Below are 19,702 nucleotides of genomic sequence, written 5' to 3'. Positions count from 1 at the left end.
ACAGGTACAAGTAAACGCCTCAAAGGCTGCTGGCTTTCAGTATCTTTCAAGTAAACAGTGTGTGTAACACGACACCTCAGCCTACAGAAGGCCAAGGAATTCACCCTAAATTTCTTTCTGATCACACACACACACACACACACTCCACAGCGTGAGAGAAGAAAACAAAGAGTAAAGAAAACGATCTCAACAAGCTTTTCCCACCAGCACCCAGCCAAATACGCTACAGAACATCTGTGAGATATTAAAGCAAAGTATGCACTGAGCTCTGCAGTAAACCAGTAAACATGGAGCTGAAGTCATAAGCTCTACCTAAGGCTAATGATACAAGGTAGAACATCCGCATAGATTAATAATTAAAAAGAAAAAACTCCAGCTAAATCAATATATTTGGCCTAGATTGGGCAGAAGTCAGGTCAGCATGCACTAAAATAAATAACATACCACTAACCACAGGTCCAACTATGCATTAAAACAAAAAAAAAAACAGGGGCTGAAAGGGCTTCAGTATCAACTAACAGTGCTATAATCAACTTATCACTCAGACAATAGATTACAAAAAAAGACCCTCCAAAGACTCTGCATGTCAGTATATATTTTCAAAAGTGACAAAATCTCGAAAAAAAAAAAAAAAAAAAAACAATTCAATAAATAAATTACCCAAAGTAGGAATGGGTAAAATGGACCTAAAATAATATCACACAATTCTGGGGCATTTTTTTCCAATATATTTATTGTAAAAAATCAAAAATATACTACTGTGGGGGAACCAAGAGGTTCTCAGCGGTCTAAAGCGCTGTTACCATGATCAGGAGAAAGCAGGTTTGAATGCTGGTCATTCAGCTTGACATCGACACATTTAAGCATTTTTACTTTAACGAAGACTCTGCATGTCAGTATATATTTTCAAAAGTGACAAAATCTCAAACAAAACAAACAAACAATTAAATAAACACATTACCCAAAGTAGGAATGGGTAAAATGGCCTAAAATTATATCACACAATTTTGGGGCATTTTTTTTTCTTTCAATATATTTATAAAAAAAAAAAAATCAAGAATATATTACTGTGGGGGCACCAAGAGGTTCTCAGCTGTCTAAAGCCCTGTCACCATGATCAGGAGAAAGCAGGTTTGAATCCTGGTCATGCAGCTTGCCATCAACACATTTAAGCACTTTTTACTTTAACTAAACTTATGCAAGTGGAAGAGCAAAAGAGGTATTGTAAAAAGCAATATTGCACAATTAAACACTTTTTCTAGTTTAATTAATACACATGTTCAAAATTAAGGCAAGTATAAGTAAAAGCACATAAACGCCTCAGCTACCACCTAGCAACATCTAGGCCATTTCTAGTTTTATAAAAACACAGCAAGTGGACCAGAACAACCACAATCTAGCAACCCATTAGCAACCACATGACATTTGCATAAAGTTGCACAATCATGCAGTTATGGTGTTTTTTGTATATTTATAGACACAATACAACAAAGAGTTTACATTTTAGGCATGTGTAAGAGCATAGAAACCACCTAACAACACCACAGCAACCCCCAGGACACATAAAAGGTACTATTACACACTTAAGCACTTCCTAGTTTATCAATACAAATTTAAGGCAACAGAACAGCACAGATGCTACTAGGAAACCAATAAACTTGGCACACAGCAACCACCTAGCAACACACAGGAACACCTCCTCAACAACCATCTGGAAATTTCAATTTAAGCTTAATGTTTAATCACTCACTCACTCAAGCAATTTTCTATTTTCACAAATACAGTTAAATTGGTTAGATTTTATTTTATTTTATGAGTACACCTCAGCAACCACCTAACAACGAATCAAGGTCTTTTTTTAAACAAAACCTATAATTACACTGCTCTGTAAAGATCCAGGATCAGTTGCAGGTTATTTAAAAACACTCTCTTTTTCAGGCCGGTCTGTGTCTCAGAAGAGTCGACGGCCGAGACACGAGATGAAAGGATCTCCATCTAAAAATCAATAAGCAGCAGTCAGAATGCTTTAGGGGAAACTCCACTAACAGCTCGGCTCTCAGATTTCCCTCTCAGACTATTAGCATTTACTCCTGAGCAGCTGAAAGCATTAACAATACCGGCCTGCAAGCTTTTATTAAACATACAGCACTGTGCAAAAGTTTTAGGCACCAAAGAAAATTGCACTAATCTATTTATCTCAGCATTTATCTCTTTTTTTCCCCTGAAAAAAGCACCATATATGATTTGAACAGATGCAAATAAACATACATACAATAAAACGTAACAAGGAATTCTAATTTTTAACCAAGCTGAAGAACAAAGTGTAGAAATGTCAGATTTCTCCTGGATGCTCCTCAGTCAGCATGTGTATATTATTATGTTCAGTTCCGTCAGTAGCTCACCTGATTTACCACATTTACCAGTAATTTACCAAACCAGGTGTTGATTGATATGATGAGAACTAGAAATAACTCTATTAAACTCAGATGAGGAGGAGAGATTAAGAGATGTTTTAAGGAAAGGAAACAGGGCTGTAAAATCACATTTTTTTGTAAAATTGCTGTTTCTAATTATAGTAATGCTGTAATGTGTTTTACTGAGCTAATAAACACTTACTGCACAGAAAAGGAGCTTTTTTCTTCACTGATATTCCCACAGGTGCCTAAAACATGTGCACAATACTGTATACTGGAAACATCTGTATATAAAATTAACTTTAGGGAAGGCTGTGATCACAGATCATATGAATATCAGTTAATAGGTCTATTAGTAGGTGATCAGGCCCAAGCTTAACGTAAATAAAAAGATAGGCTCAAACTACAGTTTATTGCATGTTTACTGTTTGTAATGTTACATAATGCAATACATACATTAGGAATGCAAAATTACACTGTATTGCATTGAGTGCTCATTACTGCAATACCCAGCATGCACTATGCAAATTCATAATACAAAAACAAAAAGGTAGCCTGCCTAGCAATAAAATTAACAGTATTTGGCGATCTATTCTCAGTATTAGTTTTATTTTCTAGCTAGAAATGCTTTACAATTTGTGGCTCTTTGTTTTTTGTATTTTCAGTCAATATTTTCTGAATTTTGGGATTGTTTCTGGATGGTTCTGCTGCTCGACTGTATAATAAACATCTTCTTAAACCATTGCAATTATTTGAGGATGGTGTCAACATTTGGATATAAATTGCCAATACTGGGGCATATAATAGTGCAGCTCAATATAATAAAAATATTGTTGATTCAAGTTATCAAGTTACTTAGTTGATAAAACACAGTGGATCAACACCAGTACATAAAATGACTCTCCAAACCATCACTGATCATCAGTAAATTTTACATTTCATTTGTAAATCAAGGGAGCAGAGTCTGGAGGCTTACACACAAAAAACCCCACAAAAACAGCCCCTCCCACCAAGTAAGACAACTACTTTCTATAGGGCTTAGCTTAATTCGGTTTATTAACTATACCAATGTGAACACCTATGAACTACTGGATCCGGATTAGCTTCAGTGCAAGTTTCAAGATTTAGAATAACTCACAATGATTAAAAAATTACTTTCAAAAATACATATACAAAATGTATAAATAAAATCAAAACTAGCTCAAGCATTTTAAATTTATCATATATTAAAATAAATAAAAAACTAAATATTAGTGTTTAAAATCATGCATTTACTTAAACTAGATACAAGCAGTAAGGCAATCATTTAAAACAGATTTTACAGTTAAAAGGCACAAAAAAAGAGTAAATGAGTCAAATCCACATCCGGAAAACGAAAAGCGAAAATCCGTCCCAGGATTTTTTTTCCTACTGCCTGACTGACTTCGCTGCAGCTCAGCAGACCCAGCCAGGCAGTTGGAACTAAATCCTGGGACGGATTTTTGCTTTCCAGACCTGGATTTGCCTCTGCTGCTGTTTTTACTGTAAATTCAGTGCAAAATTTAAAAATACAGCTTTATCTAGTCTGTAACTCAATAAAACTCAAACATTAGCTTTTTTTCATTCGTTTTTCCTCCAGTTTACTCACTAAAACAAACTTTCTAATCCACTTACAGCCTTCAAACCAGCAAACCCCGGTTAGGAGGGCGTCTAAAGCCGTGCAGCAGCATCACTCACCTGTAGACTGCAGGTTCAGGTGTGGAGCATGGGCCTGTGCGGTGTTTTAAATAGAGAAAGTCCAGGTAAAGAGCTGGATAAAGCAGGTCTCAGTGAGTATCTGTAGACTGAAGCCTCTCTCAGAGCTGCTGCTCTCAGTCAGTCAGTCCCCAGCTCAGAGCTCCGCTCGGGGTGACGTCAGCAAACGACCGTTACCTTAAATCTTCGAGTATTGGCGCCATTACAAACTGTACAGTGGGCAAGATTTTCATTTTTTTTGCTTTTGATAGAGCCATGATGCCTGCCTGTCTTTGTTGATTCCGGGAGAATTTATCAAACTTGTAGGAATCAGGAGGCCGCTATTGATATGCGGTAGACTCCAGGCACTTTCAGGAGACTTGGGACGTCTGCGTAGTAATGAGATCCTAAGGCAAATCCACAACTTATTAAGGAGTGGGAACGAGATCCTAATGCGTGGCCACGAATTAAGGCCAATTTAAACTTGTGTATCAAACCTACATAGTAGCCTACTCGTATCCAGCAAGATTGCTGTTACGTTTAAACTTCAGAGTGCGTGTATCAGCGGCTCAGAGTCGCTCAGCAGTTTAAACCGCAGAGGCAGGATTGTGGGGGCGGGAACGAGCGGCCGGCGGACCAATCACAGTCTGGAAGAAGAGTGGAAAGATACACAGTCCAAGCTGCTTGAGGTCTAGTGTGAAGTTTCCAAAATCAGTGATGATTCGGAGAACCATCTCATCTGCTAGTGTTTATCCACTGTTATATCAAGTCCAAAGTCAGTGCAGTGTTTTCCCACAAAATCTTACAGCACTTTATGCTTCCCTCTGCTACTGACAACTTTTATGGAGATGCGGATTTCATTTTCCAGCAGGATTTGGCACACTGCCAAAAGTACCAATTACTCTTTTATAATCAAATTTTCTAAGATACTGACCTTTGAGTTTTTATTAGCTGTAAGCCAACTTAGTTGTTGGTTACTTCAATAACCAGGCAGGTCTTGTGGGGTGTTCCCACTCTGCAGTAGTCAGTCTATTTGCTATTGGTATCTACTATCTAACTAACCACAGAGGTCAGTAGTGTAATGCATGGAGGCCCCACCTCACACCATACAGAACACAACTTACAAGACTTAAAGTTTGCACTGCTATGATTAATCCAACCACAGGACACTCTTAGATTTATTGTTTATCCATGCCTTTTTGGGTTAGATCTGTTTAACAGCACAAGGGAGGGAGTACATATTAAGCAGTTTGGTTTTAATGTAATGGTTGATCGGTGTATAAATGAATATTTGTATGTCAAATCCTGATTCCATTCACTTACAGTGATTTACACTAGTCCTCTCTGTATTAACCACAGCACAGGGGACAGAAACACTCACTCCAGGCAAGCAAACTTCTTTAATAGCTTTATTTCCTCTTTTCGTTCTCATCAAGAAGTCATCTCAAAACAATGTGTGTAATAATCAGTGTGTGACTGCTGGACGGATGGAGCACAAGATGCAAACAAATGGATGAGCTGAAGGAGGGAGAGATCAGAAAACCCAGAGAGTTAGCCAGAAAACCCCATAAGATCAGACCTGTCCAATAGGAGCAGTTCTTAGGTCCACACTCTGGCTAACACTGTGAAATTCTCCCACTGCTGTAACAGGTGGTAAACACAGAAAAGACAATGTAAAGCTGAAACTCGAGTGAGTTTAATAATAATAGAAAAAAAATATGTAAGTTTTACATATTTTTTTTGCCAGTTGAGGGCACTATTGCACAAGTCTTCACAATCAATGAATAGAGGTGAGACTGCATTTAAATCTATATGAATCAGATTAAACCTAGTTCTACACTAATGATGTAGATAATGCAAAAAAGATACTATTACATTATTATCAATGCAAATCAGAATCTAAACCAAAACTAGATCAAGGCTTAATTCTGTATATTGGGTCTCATTTACAGCTTATATGAGGAAAAGAAAAGCATCATTCTTCACAACAATACAACAATACAATGTCGTGATCACTTTTTAAGAATAACCTCAAAGGCAATGAAGACATAAAAGAGGAATTCCAGCAAAATATCAGCATTTCCGCATAAATGAATGGATAATCATTCAGAGGGTTTGGGTTTGGTTGGAAGAGTAACTTGCTGCATGGTGGTAAAAGGAATCCAATGTCTGAAGGGATTATGGGTGAATTTAAAAAGATGTGCATGTGTGAACAACATAAAATAAACATTAAATTTGGTAAGAAAATCAGGTTTTGGACACTTTTCCTTACTGTATTAATGTAGCAAAAAAGATTTGTTTTCAGATTTTTAATTATAATCTAATTTCCCCCCAATTTTCAGCTCTGTTCACATTACCAAGTTAAAGCGGCATAGATCTGATATTTTCAGGACTGTTTGGACTCAAACCAGATCATCTAAAAATCATATTTGGGTTACTTTCATTTGGGGTCATAGATTGGATATGTATCAGATTTGTCGCTATGCAACAAAAATGTCAATAGTCAGATTGGATTACATATGTCTTTCTGTCTGTACTGCTTTACATTATATTCACATTATAAACAGATAAAAAGGCCACTTGTGCCATGTTCACATTACATCCTTAATTAAGATTTTTGCTCAGATCATATTCCACATTTCCATATATTTGCAAAATATTTCCTATGATACATGTCCCAGAGGGACAATTTGATGATGCCAAATTCCAACTCCCTACCAGAATTAGACTCCCATTAGGTGCTTTGCCCTGTTCGTTGTAGATTATATTCAGTTGTGTGAATACGACTGAAAGCCAAGTGGAGTCAGATTTGGCACAACAAAGAAAAAACTAATCCCATCTGACCATTCACATTATTGTTGCACTCCCACAAATCAGACACACAGACAATCTTGGTGCACATATTAACATGATTTAAATCCAATTTAGAAACACTTGATTCCAGTTGCCCATTCAGACCTAAAAACTAAATCAGATGTGTCACAGTAAGGAAAAATAAATCACATTTGTGTCACTATCACCATAAACAAAACTATATAAAACGATCCATGCAGGTTAATTTACAGACCTTGCAACATCTGGCTCCATTTACCACCAATGTAAAACATTTTTACTATAATCCATTTACTCCAAACCACTCTGAAAGACTATGCTTACATCTCAAACACTAAATTAGTAAGAAATTTGTTTAAAATATGGTGGAATTCCACTTCAAGAATGAAAGTATTCAGAGAATCAGAGAAACATTACAGCAATTGTAAAATGCACACAGAAAACAGAAAATTATTTAGTGGTTGCAAGGAGCATAGGAACAATGCATTTGTGTCTTTATAGAGTAACACACTTCACACACACATACACTGGGCGGTGGAAAGATCAGAACTTTGTGTACAGTCATGTTGGCTCAGAACATCAGTGGCATTCATTCCCTTTTTAAAATGAGGAGAAATGGGGACTAAGGATGCAATCAGGGGTCAGTAGGGACACTATACATATAGAAATGCGTGCATGTGTGAGTTTGTGTAGTCGTGCAAAACTCTTGGCACCTCTGCAAATGTTACTGCAAAATATTAAATGCAAAATTTTAAATCTTCATATGTGCAGCATCTAGGCTTATTTAACTTTTTTAAAATGAGGAATAAATGTTATTAGACCGGGGGTGCCAAAACTTTTGCGCAAGTGTTAATTAATTAGTTACAGAATAATTTAATGAGAGTTAGTATAATAATATATTAACTGAACAGCTGTAACAAAAGTAAAGGGTGGATGCTCTAAACATTTAAACAGATGATATAAGATTTAGTTGCTCAGGCTTCAGTGACATTTTCTCTTATACGCATTTTCTGCCTTTTCTCCCAATGCTGAATATAACAAAGGGTGGTCTGATTTTTTTTGCACAGTATTGTAAGTGTTTAAAGCAATGTTAATTAGCAATTCAATATTTGACCTTAAAATAGCAGCTTACAAATCATACAGATGGTAAACTGTCTGTAATAGAGAGAAATTTTGTCTCTGTCGTTGCCACTATGGGTCAAAACGCTGCTACTGCACTATGTAACTTTGGTGGAGCTGTATGAGATCTCTCTTCAGAACTGCATAACGCTGCTTAAACCAAGTCTTATTATTGAAAAATCCTGTAATATTACTCTACCGCCTCAGACCACATGCTGCTTTTAGTTTCAAGGATGGTTCTGTGTCAATGAGCATGTTAACAAATGTATGAGGGGGTGCTAAAAGTCTAATCAATGTCAGCCAGAGCACTCAACATCCAGTCAACACGGGCCAGGGCAGTTATGATTTATCCAATATCGACCAGTAATGTTCCAAAAAAAAAAAAAAAAAAAGCTAACATCTGGTAGAGCAGTTACTGTCTAACCAATGTCATGCACAGCAGTTAACATCAGGTCAACATCGGCTGGAGCAGTTACCATCCAGCCAACATCTGCCAGAGCAGTAATTGTCTAACCAACGTCATCCAGAGCAGTTAACATGAGGTCAACATTGGCCAGAGCAGTTACCATCCAGCCAACATCTGCCAGAGCAATAATCGTCTAACCAATGTCATCCAGAGCAGTAAACATTAGGTCAACATCAGCTAGAGCACTTAGCATACAGCCCACATCTGCCAGAGCAGTTATTGTCTAACCAATGTCATCCAGAGCAGTTAACATCAGGTCAACATTGGCCAGAGTAGTTACCATCCAGCCAATACTGGCCAGAGCAGTTCCATCTGACCAGGGCACCATTTCCCAAAAACTCAGCATTAAAAACTTTGTAACATGGAGAGAGCTCAACCATCTAAGAATCATCTCAGTGTTAAGAACCATTTGGGAACTCCACCCTAAAGCAGATAACATCAAGTAAACATCAGCCAAAGCTGTTACTGTCTAACCAATGTTGTCCAAAGACCTCCAATGTCCTCCAGAGCAGTTATGGTCTAGCCAATGTCGGGCAGATGTTCAGAGCAATTTACATCCAATCAAGGTCACCCAGAGCATTAAACATCCAGCCTACATTAGCCAGAGCAGTTACGCTTCTGCTAACATTAGCCAGAGTAGTCCCATCTAGCAATTGTCAGCCAGAGAAGTTAACATCCAGTCAAAGTAGTTAGCATCCAAACAATGTTGGCCAGAGCCGTTAATGTCTAGCCAATTTAAAAAAATATTCTGATTTTAACTATATCGTCGCTGTCCAATGAAAAACAAGCATCACAATTTTTGCTGATTTTTAGTTTACTACATAATTTCAACAGACAAACTGTCCCTTACACTGTGCCGAAATTAACAGAAATACTTCAAAATTACATGAAATAAACTCTTTAACATTGACTTCCATTGAAAGATTAGAAGGTTTTTCTCTCTCCTCTAAAGTTAAGCTGATTTAGAGATGCTTCTTTTTCTCTGGACAGCGACAACATCCTCCCTAACTTTCTGAGCACATTCCTATTCAACCTAACAGCGTTAGTGGACGAGTCCAGCGAGATCACTTACTAAATATCACTTACCCAGTGTTAAAGAAATCGATCGCAAAGCTGCATGCATTTCCTCACAATGCGTTTACTCCCTGATTCACCACCTTACACTTAGCAATTACATCCCATCTACCCTAATGATTACATTCAACGTTCCAATATAAAATCAAGATACACTGCATGGTGTTTATGAATAGGATGGACTGCGGACTCCTCTCGACTACATTCGCTGCCTTTCCACATATCCTTCTTAAAACCCATTATTTAAAACTCTGCATAAAAATAAAAAAGAAAAAGAAAGAAGTGCTTTGTGTCAGGGTGCCGTAAAAGAACACCGTAAAAGAACCCACTGCATGACACACGCACTCAGGTGACTCCGTTACTAATGAACCTACCTGGAAGTACTGCTACCTTACCTTCTTCAGTCCCCTTACAAAGAATAGGCACACATAAAAATCTATTTATATTAAAAATATGGGAGAGCCATAGAACGTTTTCTACATAGCAGCGGAATTACAGGCGTGAAGTGGACTGGAAGGTTCATATCAAGAGGGTAGTCTACTAAAGACAATGCATATATTAATCAGAGCATATATTATTTACAGATATAATACACGGGCTGGGGTGGGGAGGAATGCAGGCAACCGAGACAGGGCTTTGTGTAAAATTCACCACCACTGGGGTTAAGGTTTTGGACTGGTAAGACTGAAATTCTCTTCACCTGAAGAGAAAAAGAGAACAAAACACAAAATATAAGACTGTTAACAGTGTATATAAGGTTTATATGTGAACAACTAGATCACCTTTGTTGACAGAAATGACAAAAAATAGGTAATACCAACCTGCAGGGCTGGTGACGGACAGCTCTCACATGGTCCTGCTGTACTCAATGCCGCTCTTGGATGAAATGCCTGACCAGGGCAGAAAGCTGCGCAGAAGACTCTGTGCTTGGCGGTAGATCCGCTGTGGAATGGAGCACGGGCTTAGGCTGGCCAAGGCTGACCCTATATGATGAATATAATCAGTGAAGAAGGTGTTAAGGAAAACAGAAGCAGCAGAAGCAGAAGCAGTTGGGTTTTCTTACATTTTATAAAAGCCATTTTCACTTATACATTCCCAAGACATAACTGAATTGAAAACTTTTGTACCCGTGTTGTAGCTATCTTAATACGTTTGTGGTAGGAACCCTAAAAATGGTGTGGAAACAGCCTAACAATGTCTGTGGTAGCATCGCTAAAACACACTAGTGCATTTCTCAAAAAAATTTAAATATCATTATAAAATTACTTTATTTCAGTAATTCAGTTCAAATCGGGAAACTCATATTCTATATAGATGTTTTACACACAGAGTGATCTATTTTGATTGTTTATTTCTTATGAAAACCCAAAAGTCAGTGTCTCAGAAAATTTGAATATTATATAAGAGCAATTGGTAATTTTGGCAGTGTGGGCAGTGTGCCAAGTCCTGCTGGAAAATGAAATCTGCATCTCTATAAAAGTTGTCAGCAGAGGGAAGCATGAAGTGCTGTAAAAATCTTCTGGTAGACATTGCACTGACTTTGCACATCTCAGTAGATCAACACCAGCAGATGACATGTCTCTCCAAACCATCACTGATCATCAGTAAATTTTACATTTCATTTGTAAAACAAGGGAGCAGAGTCTGGAGGAAGAGTGGAGAGACACACAGTCCAAACTGCTTGAGGTCTAGTGTGTAGTTTCCACCACTCAGTGATGGTTTGGAGAGACATGTTTTGGGTCTTCATTAGCTGTGAGCCATAATCATAAACAATATAAGAAATAAACGCTTAAAATAGATCACTCTGTTTTAATAAATCTATATAATATATGAGTTTCACATTTTGTCATATCGCTACAAATATCGTAATCAGAAAAATATCCTAAAATATTGTGCCATCCCTAGTAGCAACAGCCCAACAAAGTATGTAGCAACAGCCCAATAGTGTCTATAGAACAACAGTAACTAACATTAGTGGCAACAGCCCAACAATATGAATGGAAACAACCCAGCAACGTCAGTGGCAACAGGCCAGAAACATTAAATTTAATCCAACACACACACACACACACACACACACACAAAAGGATATAAGATTGTCCAAGGAGGATGTCCGCCGTTGATGTAAAGGACGTATGTAAATCCATCCTTGAGCACTCCTCGGATCGAGTAATAATAGGGCAAATAATGATGCTGCTTAAAGTCTCTGTTCTCATAGAAATGGATGGCTGTGAGGTTGGTGGTGAGTACATGAAGATAGATGGCCTTGCAGTGGTCCTGGGCCGTGGTGGAGATGTGGTCCTTTAGACTGTCCAGCAACAGAGAACCTGGAGAATGTACAGAGATCATGAGAGAGCTTCACGTTTAATCACACTACTCATAAATTTAACTCAAATCAAATCAAACCATGAAACATTATCATTTCTATCTTCATGACTTACCTATTCCATGTTTTCTGAACTCCTTTACCACTCCTAAGCTCAAGATGTATGCAACCTGAGTGTCAACAGGAAAGCTGGAGGCCAAAATGTCCCCATCCTACATGCACAGAGCACTATGTTAGTAACATAACAGCAGAATTTATTTGTTAAATACTGTATTGATCTTGGTATGCATAAATAATGAGAATTCAGTTAAGCAAAGCTAGCTTAGGCTAGGCAATAAATCCAATAAAAGTAGGACGTGTGTGTTTTCCTTATAAGCCCACCCTAAAAAAGTGTTTTATTCTAAAAGGTATAATAACATGGTGATGAACAGACTTCAAAACCTCCTCTAAGCATTTTTTGGCTGAAATACCTGTAATTTATGTCTCAAACAACACAATAATTAGTCATTAAACTCAATAACACTAAAAAAAAAGAAAAGAGCATTCTACTTCCAGCTCTACTCATCTAAATCCTAAGCTTCACCACTGCAGGAGAAAGCACAACTGACTGCGGATCAGCACAGGAGGTCGACTTTAACCATTTCTGTTTCACTTCACACCTAAATTGTGGAGGTCTGATGGGAAATCCACTGCTGCAGACAGAAAGTCAGTGAAGGACATATGGAGTTTGCCGTCTAATTAATCATGCTCTATAATGAGGCTCCTGACATGCTGGTGTGCTCCATTTAAAATACTTTGAAGCAGAAATAGGATATACTGTAAAAAACATCCAAACTAAAATAAAACATGCAAAATAAAACAAGGCAAATACTAATCCAAGAGAGTCTACTGGGACATATGTGTGACGGAACATTTAAAGGTAGAGTTTCTTACAGCACTTTGTGCTTTCCTTTTAAACAAAGTTCCAGGACAGCTTATGTACTGAATGTAGGAGTGCTCAAGATAAAACTTGCTCCTTTTAAAGTTGTATTTTCTTCTTTTAAAGCTCTGTTCCAACCATTTAACCATACAAACACTTTAATAAAATGTTATGTTCAATACAACTAGTTCCATAACTAGTTATATGGAAAATAACTACATTTATGTTACAAGAGGATTTAACCTTAAAATATACACTCCTATTCCCTTGATTCAATATTTAATTCTGTATAAAAAAAAATACAAAAACTCAGTCTGGGTTAATTTGGGTCATTATCTAAGTAAAAGTTGTTGAGGGTTCTTCAGTGGTAACACCTGCTGAGAGGCTAAAGGTATATATTATTTAGTAAGTGTTAAGCAGTACTACATTGTAATGAACCAATAACTAGCTAGAACTTCACCTATAACTCCAGCTGTCCTTTGGCGTGACCGGACAAAACTTTTCCTACTCCTCCTCCTTCCTTTTTACTCCTCCTTTCCTACCCGGAAGAAGGTGGAGGAGTCATGGAGAATGAGAAGCGGGAGGAATAGAGTGACGGAGCAGTAAGTGGGCAAACAGGACAGCTGATGTGTTTTTACAGGATGTTAACTACTGATAAAATGAGCCAATCACAATGCCCGCCGCTTTCAGCTCACCCCTAATACTGCCAAGCCAATCACAGCTGCTAAAAAGCAGTCATCCTTTTAACTGTATTAAATGTGGATGTTTAAACTCATTGTAGAGAAAATTCTATTTCTAAAAGTTTGTGAAATATTTGCCAAAATTTGCCATATTTGAAAAAACATAAGTGGAGGCCCTGTGTGTTACGTATTGTCTCTTTTCTTATTTGCTTATAATAAGTGATTTCATTTGCTTTACTGCCATGTTAGTTTTTTTGGATTTTATTATTTCTGCTCAATGTATTACAAAATTCAGTTAATAAATGAATGTATTAAGAAAGAATTCATTTTAAAATGTGTGTGTTTGTGCTCTGTTGGTATGGCCACAGTGATGTCACTCCAAAATATTTTCTAACACACTTCCTGTGTAGGATACTCTGGTGTATTCTCTGCTGGAAGCCACTTTGAGGAGGATATTAAATGCCTTCTTTTGTGACCTCCGGTTTTTTGACAGGTGGCAACATGGGTCACGGAGGAGAGGAAAAGAGAAGGAGGATCGGTAGTAAAATGCAGTAACTTTTAGGGTTTCTGCTTTTCAGCCATTGTTGTAGATGACTTGCAAAACTGATGTAGAAATGCATGATATTAGGAAAAAAAATATTTTGTAATAATTTAATGCAATATGTACAGGTTTCTGTACATATATAACATGTCTCTGATAGATCTCTCATTTTTACTTATATATATATATATATATAATTTTTTTTACTAGTATAAAGCTGTAGCTGAACATGAATAGTTTAAGTTGCCAGACGATGCTGCTGACTCCAAACATTGTGCAGCCGCTCACCCACAGCAATAAACTGTCAACAAGCTGTGCTACTTAAGACAAGGAGAAAACCGGTCCAACCTCTTTGTGTACTTTTGTTCTTCCCTTTATTTCAGCCACAATCATCCCCACGATGCCCCCTTTGAAGGTAGCAGCCAGGGAGAAGAACTTCTTGTTTGACGTGATGTCATGGTACCATGAGTCAGGATACCTGAGGAGTGCAGAAGAAACAGCTTTCGCTTAACAGAGGGACATCATCAGTGCATCCATAGACTATACATATTTATTCATAAGAAATATTTATTTTTTAACTAAATCCAACATTAAAACCAAGACGGACACATTTGTAGTTATGCACATAGAATGATTGTATACTAACTCAATGGGGAACCAATCTCCACAGAGCACTTTAACGCTGTCTATGTCATCTTGGCACAGAAGACGGAGCTTGATTTCGCTGAGCGCAGTGAGGGGCACCACGTCGGTCATTCACACCTAAAATTTAAAAAAAAAGAAGCAAATTAGAACAGGCTTACTGTAAATGTATATGCAGTTATGTGGGATTTACACACAGTGATATACTGACCAATATTACTATACCAATGTCTAATTGATCAGCTCCGCTGACCATTTAGGAGCAGTTTGTAGATCTGTAGTAACTGTTGTTATTCTGTTTATCTGCATACTTTAGCCATACTTTAGCCTACATTCACCTATGCATAGGACCCTACAGGACCACCAAAAACAGGTATTATTTGGGTAAGGAGTCATTCTCAGCATTGCTGCGAGACTGACATGGAGTTTTTAAACTCACTGTGTTCACTCACTGTCCACTCTGTTAAACACCACTAACTATAGCTGCTATTCAGTGGTCTCAATATGTTCACTACTAGAAATGTAATTTTTGGACACAATATAAATAAAATTATGTTGTGGCAACTACTTATTAATAACAAAAACCATGTCACTTTAAACACAGCGCAGAAAATACGGTCATCATATAGTGATATAAAGTCTTCCTAAACCTGGTTCTGCCCTGAAGCACACCTGACCCTGCATATTTTTGCGTCTTCCCTCCTTTGTCATTCCCAGGTAAAAATTCAAATGTACAGGACTGGGAGACAATGAAATAAATAATTTAGCTGGGCAACCAGTCAAACGTTTGGACATACCTCTTTTCATTCAACTTGTTTTCTTTCATTTATGATTTTTTTGTACTGTAGATTGAAGTCATTAAAGCTTTATAGGAACACATGTAGACACTGAGACAGCTTTAGTTAGAATAACAAACGATCTACTTACGGCCGCCGACCAAGGCTGTGTTTCCCTACTCGTACTTCTCGATCTGAGCACAGCCTTTGATACAATAGATCATACTATCCTTTTAGAAAGACTAGAGAACATGGTCGGTGTAACCGGAACTGCCTTATCATGGTTTAAATCGTACTTAACCGATCGCTATCAGTTTGTGAGGTTAAATGATATGTCTTCCAGTTATACCAAGGTAAGATATGGAATTCCACAAGGCTCTATATTAGGACCGTTATTATTTACAATATATATGCTCCCACTGGGCAAAGTTATTAGAAAACATGATGTGAATTTTAATTGTTATGCGGATGACACTCAGCTCTTCATATCAGCCAAACCTGATGACAGAGTGAGATTAAAGAAAATCGAGGATTGTGTTAAAGATGTAAAATCATGGATGTCGCACAACTTCCTCCTATTAAATAGTTCTCCTATTAGGCCCCAAAGCTGCTAGAAATAAATTATCAGACTTAATGCTAAATCTGGCCGACTTCTCAGCCACACCTGGTTCAGCAGCTAAAAACCTTGGAGTTATTATAGATTCAGATCTAGCATTCGATAAACACATATCTAATGTTACTAGAACAGCTTTTCTACACCTCCGTAATATTGCCAAGCTAAGAAATGCCCTATCACTGCATGACGCAGAAAAATTAGTCCATGCCTTTATTACCTCAAGGCTAGATTATTGTAATGCGCTACTGTCTGGATGTTCCGGCAGTAACTTAAATAAACTTCAGCTAGTTCAAAATGCTGCAGCCAGGGTCCTTACTAAAACTAGAAAATTTGACCATATTAGTCCAGTACTATCAGCACTGCACTGGCTTCCAGTCAAATTCCGCATAGACTATAAAATTCTTCTGTTAACGTATAAAGCCCTACACGGGCTCGTTCCTGAGTATTTACGAGACCTCATCTCCTGTTATGAACCACCGCGATTACTCAGATCTCAGGGTGCTGGTTTATTAGTAGTTCCTAAAATTCAGAGGAGCTCTGCAGGAGGAAGAGCTTTCTCTTATAAAGCACCTCAACTCTGGAATAATCTCCCCGAATATGTTCGGGACTCAGACACAGTCTCAGTCTTTAAGTCTAGACTGAAAACTTACTTGTTTAGTTTAGCTTTTGGTAATTAATGTTTTCCCCTTAGATAAGGCTGCAGGTTCAGGGGTTCATGGGCAGAGGGAATTGTGGTAAACTGAGATGCTGGTGCTGCTGTTCTCCCACTGCACACGGTCACTCAGGTTTGTGGACGGTGGAGTGGGTGGATGCCAGTGTTTCAGGGAGCCTCCATGTCTATGTTACCTTCTGGCTCTCTGCCTTTAGTTAGGCTGTTTTATTTAGATCTGCCGGAGTCATTAGCCACACTCTGATAATGTTTTATATTCTCTGTTTTACATAAATCCAGTCAAAACTAATTCCATCTCTCTGCCTTCCTCCGAGTTACTGACTGCCCACCTGTCTGACCCGATACCGATGGATGTTAGACCCTCAGGCTCTCATGTCCTCTGTCTGGCCAGACTGGAAGTTTCTGAAGTCAGCTCTTCTCCATCCACCACCACAGATCAGCTGCTCATCATCCATCTTACTCTATAAGCCATTAGTGGAGCTGCTATACACCTGAATATATAAAACCTATGTGGATGTATGAAAGACTTTTTAAAATTAATTTAAAAGCCATTTGACCAGTGGTAGGATGGTCCCCCCTTTAATGTGAGTCTTGGTCCTCCCAAGGTTTCTTCCTCCTCCTGCAGCTCTGAGGGAGTTTTTCCTTGCCTCTGCGCTCACTGGGGGTTCTGTATTATGTATTTTCTATGTTTAATCTTTTGCCTGACTCTTTGTCCTGTAATCATGTTTCTGTACAGCTGCTTTGTGCCAACACCAGTTGTAAAAAGCGCTATACAAATAAATTTGATTTGATGATTTGATTTGATGTAGAATTATTACTTTGTCAACAGATTAAAACAGAATTTGTTTTATACTTTAGATTTTTCTAAGTTGCACATTTATCTTTGAGGACAGATCTGCACACTCTTGGTATTTTAATCTCAGTGTCTTCACAAGGTAGAGTCACCTGGAATGGTTTTCACGGTGTGAAGCTCAAGTTCATCCTAAATCACCACAAATCACCATCTCAGTTGATCAGGTTTAGATTACACTTTCTTTTTACTGCTTACTACTTTTTTGCAATTCCACATGTGTCCCTTAAATGTTTCCATGTTGTTAATATTAATACACAACGTAGAAAATACATTAAATTAAGAAATAAAGAAAACATTGAATGAGAAGGAGGTGGGACTGTACATAATATTAATTATAGTATATTATTCATAACAGCACACTATATTAATACGCACAGTTTACAATAGAGGTTTGACAGCTCCAGTGTTATTGAACTGACACACAGCTTCACTTTGACCAACGTTAGCAGAAAAAAGTGAGCCAGCTTATCAGAACAGCTGTCTTATCTGAGCTTTATGCAAACAAACACGTTAGTCTTAAAACTGTTTAACATTTTAGGGCTAAGAATTAACCTTATAAACAGTTAAAACCTGTTCCTTCTCTCAAAACAGCACTGTAAAACGAGCTCTACCGGCTAGTCAGCTAGCTTAACTAACTAGTTAAATAGCTAAAGCTAGCTAGCCAAGCAAGCTAATTAGCTAACTAACATTATACAGCTGCTTAAAATATTAATAATAATATGTTGTAAAGCCATATAACCTTAATACCAAGATAATATTCGAATATATCTCTGCCACATTAATACAAATAACGAAAGCCCGCGCAAAACTAGCGCCTGAACGATTCATAATACAAAAATAAACACGTCTGTTATGTTTAGCTGTTAGCTGCTAACTAGCTAACGCAGCTAGCTATCTCCCATAGCAGCCCAGTCTCCGGGGCTGTTAGCATTAGCCTGCTAGCTGCTAGTGGTGAGCACCGGGGGAGACCTGCCTTATTTCGGCGCTCGGACAGGCAGAAACGCGGGCGAGGGCTCGTCGGTCTTTCCGCGGGGAGAGCTCAGAGCAGCGGGATCATGGTGCTGAGGAGCAGGTGAGTGTCCCGGACGGAGGTGAGACATTCGGCTGCGGCTGTGCGGCGCTGTGCGAGTCTCCGCGGCGCATTAGCTCCGGTTAGCTCCCCGGCTGTAGTTCCGCTGCTAACGCCTCTCAGTGCGCTGCTGTGGAGCTACGGCGGCCGCAGTGTGTGTGTCCCGCTCAGGCCTATGCTGTGACTGTTTCACCTCTTTAGCTGTAAACACGCTGTTTCAGGGCTGTACCGATACTCGAGAGCTACATATGCGGTACGATTTTCTTTTTTTGTTATCATGCATTTTGATGAAAAACGTGTAATTATGAAAGAACTTAATTATGAGACATTATCTTGTTTTTATGAGATGCAATGTCATAAAGACATTACCTATTTATGGCATAGAACATCATATAGTTTTGTAAATCATGTCTCTTTATTATATGTAATTTTACCATGTCATATCTGAAATAATCTTGTTATTATGTGCTGTTTCTAATTTTTTGCCAGTATCTTATTATGACCATATACATTTTATGACATACATTTATTATATACATTTTAATAATAATGTGTTTTAGAGTGTAATAAATCTATGATAAAAAAACTTTCTCATAACACAGAGATGCTAATTTTTTTCTTATATGCCATAAAATTGGCATTACTAAATTTTCTTCGGGATAAATAAAGTATCTATCTATCTATCTATCTATCTATCTATCTATCTATCTATCTATCTATGTGTTACTCCCTATAAAGGTCTGTAAATACACTGACATGGCAAATTCATGGGATACGAACATTTGTATATTAAAGAACAGAGCTTGTCTGTTTGGACAATTCTAGCCAGAGAAAACAACTCAATAATATGAGATATTGTGTCATAAATATGATTCATATGTAAATATGTGAGAGAAGCTCACTGGACATTTAAATATGATACAAATTCATCATAATTTTTTTTTGTTCAGCCTGTGCTGCGAGCTCATCTCTGAGATCTCTCAGCAGGATTC

General features: G+C 37.9%; 2 protein-coding genes across 2 annotated transcripts in view; both read right to left on the bottom strand.

Annotated features, from left to right (window-relative positions):
• The window catches only part of carhsp1 (calcium regulated heat stable protein 1), a 42,571-nt gene extending 38,255 nt beyond the window's left edge, over nucleotides 1–4,316 (bottom strand). The window contains exon 1 of the mRNA XM_022675872.2: nucleotides 4,131–4,316. The gene's annotated coding sequence lies outside the window, so the exon portion shown is untranslated. The remainder of the gene's footprint in view (nucleotides 1–4,130) is intronic.
• Nucleotides 4,317–5,522: 1,206 nt separating this feature from the next.
• On the bottom strand, nucleotides 5,523–18,903 carry nat15 (N-acetyltransferase 15 (GCN5-related, putative)). Its single transcript, XM_007245549.4, has 7 exons — nucleotides 18,615–18,903; nucleotides 14,731–14,846; nucleotides 14,433–14,562; nucleotides 12,060–12,156; nucleotides 11,711–11,945; nucleotides 10,440–10,621; nucleotides 5,523–10,318 (listed from the first exon to the last, which is right to left on the bottom strand). The coding sequence occupies exons 2-6, from the start codon at nucleotides 14,838–14,840 to the stop codon at nucleotides 10,465–10,467; spliced, it is 729 nt and encodes a 242-aa protein (XP_007245611.1). The 5' UTR covers nucleotides 14,841–14,846; nucleotides 18,615–18,903; the 3' UTR covers nucleotides 5,523–10,318; nucleotides 10,440–10,464.
• Nucleotides 18,904–19,702: the final 799 nt, after the last annotated feature.

The sequence above is a fragment of the Astyanax mexicanus genome, chromosome 19, assembly GCF_023375975.1.
Source record: "Astyanax mexicanus isolate ESR-SI-001 chromosome 19, AstMex3_surface, whole genome shotgun sequence".
NCBI lineage: Eukaryota > Metazoa > Chordata > Actinopteri > Characiformes > Acestrorhamphidae > Astyanax > Astyanax mexicanus.
This window is presented reverse-complemented; position numbering and strand designations above follow the sequence as displayed.

Coding starts and splice junctions, on each gene's coding strand:
- nat15 (XM_007245549.4), bottom strand. CDS start 14,840: ATGACCGACGTGGTGCCCCTCACTGCGCTCAGCGAAATCAAGCTCCGT. Junction 14,563..14,730: donor GGAGATTGGTTCCCCATTGA/GTTAGTATACAA, acceptor TGCACTCCTCAG/GTATCCTGACTCATGGTACC. Junction 12,157..14,432: donor GAACAAAAGTACACAAAGAG/GTTGGACCGGTT, acceptor CTGTGCATGTAG/GATGGGGACATTTTGGCCTC.